Here is an 8,819-nt window from a genome sequence, read left to right as displayed (position 1 = left end):
ATGGATGGATGGATGGATGGATGGATGGATGGATGGATGGATGGATGGATGGATGGATGGAATACGTTTAAGAAATAAAGTCAAATTGTCTGTCCTTGATGTCAGGGATTTTAAACTTATAGACCAAACAGATGATATTTTAAAGCCAAATTTAAGTTGACCCACTGTACTTAAAATACAGTGGGTCAACTATCCATAGAAACGGATAGACTGCATCTTTCAAGAATGCAATCTTTACTTAAACTACAACTGTTTATATTCGTGCTATTTCTTAGATCAAGAACATTCAAGAAATAAAACATTAAAAATACATTTTTGCAATTGAAAACAGCTGAAAGCATAATATGTTAATTCTTACATTTGTTGCATTGTATATGCTTACATTTCTACCACAGTGTTGCTCCTGTAATTTCCCTTTATAATTACATAAAGGAATTTCTAAAATAGAAGTTTACTTTGGGTATTCCTGTAGGCACAAATTTCAGCAGAACAATATATGCAAAGGGTAATCCCACCATTTTTAGGAAGTGTTTTGACTTAGCCCCACTAAGTAAACTAGCATTTCTACTTTATCAGCTGCAGGGTCTTTATTGAGCTGCACTAATTATACATTTTGGTTCTAAAAATGCACGAGAAGATAAAACAGACTATTTTTTTCTCAGTCAAAATACGGATTTCAAAAGCAACTTTGCCATAATTATAAACACTCCACCTTGAACAGTTAGTATTTAAGCCTTAAATCTGATTTTATTTCAAATTCATTATTCTGCAAAGGTTTACATATCAGTAATTATCAGCAGTGCATCATATATTTTCTCATGTGAAGCTTAAGCACTTTAAAATGCCTTGAGGTGAAATAATTAAACACTGGTAAATTCTTTTTTCAAGAAAACTGAAGGTGTTCTTCATAATCCTGAGAAATAAAAAGAATACATCAAGGTCAGGTAGCAGAACTCAGAAATCTGATGTGGATCTAGCTGTTCTTTGCGTGATAATGAGACCGGCGTGCATAATTTGTAGGATACAAACACGGTTCCAGCTCTGTGAGGCAGGCTTATTGCCAGCCATGCGACCTTGCCTGGTTGAAGCTTTTGTTGTTGAAACAACACTGAAGGATTTCATTATGAATACCTGAAGAATCTAGTTATGCACAATAATTCATATTCAGCTGTATCACTGTTTGTTGATTTTGATTCTACATTATTTACGAGTTGGGTCAAAGTCACTGTTGCTGGTCCGATGTCTGTTTTTTAAATGGATTTTATGAAATTCTGGCATATACTGTAGTTCAGAGCATTTGAAATAAATATATATTTTTTTAACTTCTGCATACTTAAATTGTTTAAAAACCTATATCTTAATAATAAACTGAAAGAAAACTGTATTTTAATTTTTTGTATTTTAATAAATTTAATAAAGAATTTCCACATTTAGAAAGTGCCACCAGTAATTTTATTTAACAAACTCTCTAACTGTATAATAATTCAGACCATTAATCACTACTTTTAAACACACATTCTAATTTATATACTACTTTATTTTTTTATGTTGAACACTTTTATTCTAATTATTTTTCCCACAGGTATAAATGCCACACAATAAAGAGGGTTTTTTCCTTTTTCAAACCTCCAAACTAGATGAAGTTAAATAGTCTTTTTGTTACTAAACAGATTGAAGATGGCAAGAAGTTTTAAACTGTACTGATAGAGAACTCCTGAAAAGAGTGACATGCTGAAGTTACTCTTTATATTCTTCCCTACCAGCACAAATGTTAACATACCGTTTTTTTCTAGACTCTATAGGAACTGCAGTTGGAATTGTTTGATTTGGTGTCATGAGACTAATTCAGATTAAGAGTTATGGCAACAAAAACACCAGGTAGGCTTGGTGTGAAAAAAGGATAAATATTTGGGAAAGCACCTCATGTGAACTATTACATTTAATGTAGAATTTCTGATGGATGAAATACTAATTGCTCTATCAAAGGCACAGGGAACCTTTTTAGCCCAATTATTTAAAATACAAGATTATTTTAAATAAACATATAAGGACTCAAAAAAAAAAAACAAGAAAAATCAGCAAACAACAGATTCACTTGTCTATGGCTTACTGACACATACCACAGGGAATACTGAGAAACACAGAAGATCAACAGAGGTTTTGTAAATAGGAATGGTTTAGCATCCATTGCTCTGTTAGCTCCAACCTTGTCAAATGTTTATAATGTTGTCTCATTGGCAAATTAAAAGTCTTGAAACAAGGGATAGCTACATTTGTATATGTTTATTTGGGAGAACAATAATCCCCTAAAAAAATCAAATCAGAACTCAAATTAGGTTACATTTTTCAAAAATGTTACATAAAAGATTGTCTTGTTGCACCAGTTCTGATGGATCCAGTGGATCTGATGGATCCAGTCTGTTGAGGAGGTTCCTCAGAATCCAAAACTGCCATTAAAGAGCTAAAGTTTATTAATGTAGGAGCCATTTACCTTTTTTTCTGTATTTATCTCCTCAGTGGATGTATATCATTTTGTGCTTTGAGGATGTTGGCAGGGGGTAGGGGTTATTTAAGGTCAAAAGTCATTCTGTTCAGGCGTTGCTAAATGAGAAGAGGCAAACAGTTTTCTATTTTCTAATCTGTTTCTATTTAGTTAGAAGTTATGTTGGTTTATTTTCTTCTAATTGGAAATGGAAAGACAATGGAGATAGGAAAACAAATGGCTTTAAGCATAACTTTAAAGAAGACCTGTAAGAAACCATCTATCCATTTTCTTACATGCAAGCGGGGTTGCAAGGGGTGCTGGTGCCAACTCCAGCTATCCACAGGTGAGAGGTGGGGTACAACCTGGACAGGTTGCCAGTCCTTGCAGGGCAACACAGAGACAAATAACCATTCACATATACACTCACACCTAAGGAGGAACTAGAGAAGTCAACCTACTGTAATCATCATATTTTTGGACTGTGGGAGGAAGCCGGAGTACCCGGAGAGAACCCACGCATGCTCAGGGAGAACATGCACACTCCCTGGGCTGGGAATTGAACCTGCAACCTTCCCGCTGCATAGCAGCAGTGCTACCCACTGCTCCCCTGAGCAGCCCAGAGAAAGGAACCAGTAGCCTAAAATATAAGATATTAGCCGCTAGATTTACTAATGCTAATAAATGTAGTGAGAACTGTATGTTGTTAACTTATAATTTAACAACTTTATTGGCCTCTAATTATATTTGCGCCCTATGGTTTCAAAAGTGTAAACTATGAAATTGTGTCAGTCTCATCTCATGCTTTCCATCTCTGTTGTCCTGCCTTAGTGGCCTCCAGCTCAGCTGAGCATGACCTGCACTCCAACTGGGTGCTGAGGGTTCCCCGGGTCTCAGACGACTCTGAAGAGAGAGCGGTTCTTAAATGTGCCAACGAAAGCACCTCAAAGACGAAGAAGAAGAAGAAGCAGCAGGCTGGTTCCACAAGCAGCAGACTACAACTTCAGAGGAACCCGATCCACCTCCCCAAAGTGGTGGAGAGTGCATTCCAGACCCTGCGCTTCAAGCCCAAATTAAAAAAGCATTGAGGCTTGAATGGACATTTGAAACCTTAAGCACTGCCATGACGCCGACAGAGCTCAGCCTAAAATGTTTCCACAGGCAGTGTTCTCTGAAGTTGGTCTTGCGGGGTGTACAGTGGCTCACAAGTTTTCTTTGAACTTTTTGACATTTTGTCACACTGCAACTACAAAATTCTACATATTTCATTTAGATTCTATAAATTAGATCAACATAAAGATTTTTACAAAAAAATAAAATATCAAAAGCCAATATTTTACCTTCCTTTGCCATCACATCACATCCAAAGAAAACAACCTCCATCAGAGGAAACATAAGAAAAACTTCTGACCTGTGTATAAATAAATATAGAACAAATCCAATTGTTCTATAAAAGCCTCTTTGGCTTTTTAGCCAAAAGAACACCATCATGAAGACTGAGGAACACAGCATACAGGTCATGGATGTAGAATGGTTTAAAGCAGGGTTACGGTACTAAACAATATCCAAATCTTTGAGCATGGAAACTAAAAATACCGGGACATGACTGTCCACCTAAACAGCCAGGCTGGGCCAAAAGAGCGAATAAATAGCGAAGGACATTGTAGCTCTGGAGGAGCTTTAGATTAACAGCTAATACCCAATAAACTGTTAAAGATAACTAACAATCTTGCACACTCCACAAATCTGGTCTTTATGAAAAAGCTGCAAGAAGTAAGAAAATGTCTATGTTCAGTTTTCTAAAAGCAATTTATGAGGCATATTAATCCTGTGGAAGAGGGTGTTCTTCTCAAATTAGATCAAAACTAAAATCCAAACTATACATGCACTATAAAAATAAAATGTTGGTAGAAGCATAGTGGAGGAGAGGTGCATTTATTCCACAGAGAAGGAATGAGAAGTCAGAGCAAATGGTGAGGTAATGAAAGTAAATAGATGGAAATACTGAAAAACAAAAACGAATTTAAGCTCCAGGAAAAAAATTAAGGATGTGTCGGTGAAGATTCTCAGTCATCCAGGTCATATGAATGAAGACGTTTCACTTTCCATCCAGGAAGTTTTTTCAATCCAAAATGTCAGAAATAGCATTGAGTTCGAGGTTTTATAGAGTGGACCAAACACAAAGCCTTGTTTTAGCTTCAAAAACGTTCAAATTGTTTGTCCAGGATGTGGTTTAGGTTCCCCTTCAGGTCGGACAGTAAGCTTAAGGGGCAGCAGTTGAATGTTCTTAAAATACATTTTGAAAACTGATGCGTGCAAATGTTCTTTATCAGATATGAAGGCGCCTCAGTCAAAAGTGGGCAAAAATTACTTTAAATGTCCTTATGTGCAAAGTTCCCTGAGACATCTCCCAAAAGATTAGAATTTGGATAAAAAGTGTTTCTGCAAAGAATTTACCCAATGTGATTCAAACAAATGCAAAGCCAACTTTGCACATTTGTATCTGATCCTTTAGCAAAAATCTAGATTAAATAAACTTAGGATTTTGGTTCTAATGCAATAAATTAAAAGAAAAAGCACTCCAGGGGTTGAATACTTATGTAAGGTGCTGTCAGATAAGAACAATTACTGTATTTATTAAAGACCAGTCAACCTATTTCTACAGGCAAAAAATGGCTCCAAATTGTTTTAAAAGTTGCCGAATTAACAGATTAATTGGACGCCATGCTTAACATAACCTGATAATGAAGACATTTCTTATATATATTCCTAAATGAATGTTTTTACAACAGTTTATCTATCTTCTTGCTGTAATATTAAATTTATTGTACAGCGTTAAAATGAATTGTATAGTTGTGCAATGGTCTAATGTTTAATCCCTAAAAGTTCATTTACTTCTCCAGATCCCTTTATTCAATTGGTTAAGAAAATGTCTTTCAAAACGCCTTTTGAACTGATCTAAGCAAAATAAAAAGGTTCAAATCTGGATGTGGAATTTTGGCTGAATACACTGTAAAGTCCAGACCTGAGAGGTTGGTTGTTTTTTTCCACTTCTTTGAGGCTTCAAAGGCAATATTTGAAAAGCAACAATGTCTCCTTTCAAGCTGAAAGTCAGAGACTGCTACATTAATTAATGTTTCGTTTCAGAGGTGGAATCGGCGAGGCCGAGTTCAAGGCCCCCTGGCTGTGAGAAAAGCTTCAAACCAGCCCAGCGTCAGCGAAATAATCCATGCTAAAAGTAAACTGGCCTTGTGCAAGGAAGGTGAAAAGCTTAAACGGTATCCAGTTATTGACTTTGCTGTTTTTGTTTTTTTATTACTTCCTCTATGCCTGTTGTTGAGATTTATGATAAAAACAAAGAAGTTTTTCAAAACCTAAACTTATCTAGAGCTCTGTCTTTTTCCATCATATATACTAGATATAAAGAGCTGTGAAAGAGTTTCCTTCTTATTAAACGATGATTTAAGTGTGATTAACTAGGCTTTCTTGGGATGACTGAATATGATTTCCCTACTCAGGACTAATAAAGTGCAAACCTTCAGAATTTAAATAATAAAATAGAACCTGCATGACAGGATGAAGTAGGCTTAAACATCTTAAAATGAAACAGACTCATGAAACTTTAGTACAGAAGATTAACAAACTCAAGAGTGTTGAAAGGGTTAGAAATTATTCACTTTTTATTTAACGTAAGTACTTATTTGTAAATAACTTCAAAAGGGTAAAAATGACCCGCAGACCATAAACCATGCTGACCTAAAATCAAAAAAAGGTCGCCCCCTGAAAAAATATTTTGATTAAAGATATTTGAATTGAAAGTTTACAGAGCCGCTTTATAGAGCCGCTCTCTGTAAAGTTGCGGCTTTACAGAGACAGACTCCATCAATGGTTAGATGTTGGTAGTATTATGCTAATCTGGGGCAGCTTTGTTGCTTCAGGACATGGATGATTTCAGTAATTAACCAAACCATGCATTTGCTTAACCCCTGCTGTAGATAGCTGTAAAAATGATCCAAACCACAGCATTAAGTAAAACTCAATGGTGACAAAAACCTTTACAAGTCTAGAGCCAGAAAAACGATCTAAAAAGGTCTTTTCTTGTGATCCCACACATCCTATTTAGAGGCTCTTCAAGCTTTTACTTTCGGTGCTACAGAATGTTACACTAACAGACAAACAGGCTGTTTTATTCTGTTGAACTTAACACCCTCATCACCCTCAGCTGTAAACATATATAAATCAAATTAAAGCCTTCTCATTATTATAAGCTGCCATCATTAATTTACAAAAAATGCACTTGTAAATACTGTTTTATGCCCTTTATGAGTGATTTTGTATAGAGTATTGTAATGATGAGTGATGGAAAGCTGTTGGTAAACCTGACCGTTAAACTTTGTTCTGATTAATAAATGCAATCATTAAAAAACTTGTTTCAAATGTACTCAAGTTTATCTTTCATATAAGTTAGCTTATTCAAGAATGGATAGGCTTAAAAAAAGGGGGAAAAAATATATTTTTGTGACATATTAGTAAGGGGGAAAAAAGCTAATTTCCTTTATGATGCTTATAAAGACCTGGAAAATTATCCTGATACAACCCTTTTTAAGAATTTGGAAACCAAAGTAAAGAAAAAATATCCTACTGAAGTCATTAAAAAACAAAAAACAAAAAATTAACAGCAATAGGAGGTTTATTCAATTTATTTTATCTATTACCAGAAAAAGAAATCTTACCCTTGTAATCTGTTGCCATTCACACAATTAAAAAGAAAAAGAAAAACTGGTTGGACACATTTCTTTCTCTTTATTACAAAATGCGAGTCTGATCAAACCAAAAGCACAAGATATTCACTTTTTTTCAGCTTTGGTCTTCGGGCTAAAGAAAGAAGACATCGGCTTCATGCCAGTCTTGTCCACTTTAGCCAAAGTTTTCTGAGCGGTTGTCATCTTCTTAGGTGGCTGAAATAAAGCAAGAAAACAAACAAAGAGGGAAAAATAGCACAAAAAAAATCAATTACTTTTGCCTTGAACCAATTGGGAAATCTGAATCATTTTGACAATTCTGATAAACTAAACTGTTGTAACCACATAGCTCTACACACAAAGCTTAAAGATAGCAGAGAAGCAAATTTACACGACTGGAGGTTCTGAAAGAGTAGAAGTATGATACAGAAATATAGAGAAGGCTGCTCTATTCACATAAATTACATAAATGATGTTTGAAGCTCCACGTTCCACTGAGGAGGTTCTCTAATCTGTGTGCACTCACTTTCCGTGCAAAGTCTGCACTGTTGAATTTGGTGTAGTCTTCTCCAGCCTCCACTGGCTTGTCTGAAAGTTTCCGCTTCTGCCAAACGAGGAAGTAACAGATGCTTTTCATGACAAGAAGCATTAAACAGAGACCCCATCCCTGCCGGCATCACCCTACAGTCCCCAAAACGGGACCCTGAATCACACCAGTGGTGATTGAGGTTACTTCCTCTATTATGCGTGAAAAAACAAAGTGAATTGGAAGATTCCAAGAAAGTGCATGGAGGCTTTAGCGGCATGCAAGAAAAAAAAGCTGAGAAAATCAATGAGACCACAAACCTTTGAGGGAGGTTCTGTTTCATTTGGACTTTTCAGCTCTGTTAATCTGTGGCGTTCAGAAAGAGGAGAGTTTTACCTGCAAAGTCACCAAAACAAGTGCAACTAATGTGTTATATATTTTGAATATCTTACCCCAAATGTTTAAGGAGGACTTTGCTTAGTTCTTCACTGATGTACTCCGATATCAGACCATGAGCATAGCGAAGATAGTCCTCTGCATCAATAAATCAAGAAAAGTCACAACCCATCAAACTGTTATTCTTTTTGACAGTCAGAGGAGTAAAGTTAAAGAGCTGAGAAATGATCACACAAAATGATACAACACTACTGCCATCTACTGGCTGATATCAACAACTGCAGCAGGAGTAAAATATAGTTTTAAAGGATTTTTTCTTCATGAGTTGGACAGAATTTGCATTTAATTGATGCTGTATTGCAAAAAAAAAAACCTTTTCACATTTGTCATCATAAACCTGTTTTATACAACGCAGTGTTAAACAGAGAATTGGAAGGATCCAGGATAAAAGTAGTTTTTAAGTTGTTTTTATTATTTATTAAATATATTTTGTATTTATACTCTCAAGAGAAAACTGTAGGACCACCTTTTCCTGTGTTTACATTTGTTAAATAAGCAGCCAAAAGGGCCCCTGGTCACACTAGAGGAGACTCACAAATCTACAGCTCAGGTGGAGGAATCTGTTTACGGGACACCTGATAGATGTGATAGTGTGATGTGATAGTGTGATGTG

General features: G+C 35.7%; 2 protein-coding genes across 2 annotated transcripts in view; one reads left to right on the top strand and one right to left on the bottom strand.

The window, feature by feature from the left end:
* LOC107090099 overlaps positions 1–4,692 on the top strand; it is an 8,146-nt gene extending 3,454 nt beyond the window's left edge. Inside the window, exon 3 of the mRNA XM_015383285.1 lies at positions 3,314–4,692. Within this exon, the coding sequence (XP_015238771.1) occupies positions 3,314–3,570 (257 nt within the window). The 3' untranslated portion in view covers positions 3,571–4,692. The remainder of the gene's footprint in view (positions 1–3,313) is intronic.
* Positions 4,693–7,271: 2,579 nt separating this feature from the next.
* Positions 7,272–8,819, bottom strand: part of rnaseh2b (ribonuclease H2 subunit B) — an 8,839-nt gene continuing 7,291 nt past the window's right edge. Inside the window, exons 8-11 of the mRNA XM_015383283.1 lie at positions 8,203–8,284; positions 8,071–8,116; positions 7,751–7,828; positions 7,272–7,440 (exon numbers count right to left, since the gene is read on the bottom strand). Coding sequence (XP_015238769.1) covers positions 7,330–7,440; positions 7,751–7,828; positions 8,071–8,116; positions 8,203–8,284 — 317 coding nt within the window. The 3' untranslated portion in view covers positions 7,272–7,329. The remainder of the gene's footprint in view (positions 7,441–7,750; positions 7,829–8,070; positions 8,117–8,202; positions 8,285–8,819) is intronic.

Source organism: Cyprinodon variegatus, unplaced genomic scaffold (assembly GCF_000732505.1).
Source record: "Cyprinodon variegatus isolate N-32 unplaced genomic scaffold, C_variegatus-1.0 Scaffold281, whole genome shotgun sequence".
Classification (NCBI taxonomy): Eukaryota; Metazoa; Chordata; class Actinopteri; order Cyprinodontiformes; family Cyprinodontidae; genus Cyprinodon; species Cyprinodon variegatus.
This window is presented reverse-complemented; position numbering and strand designations above follow the sequence as displayed.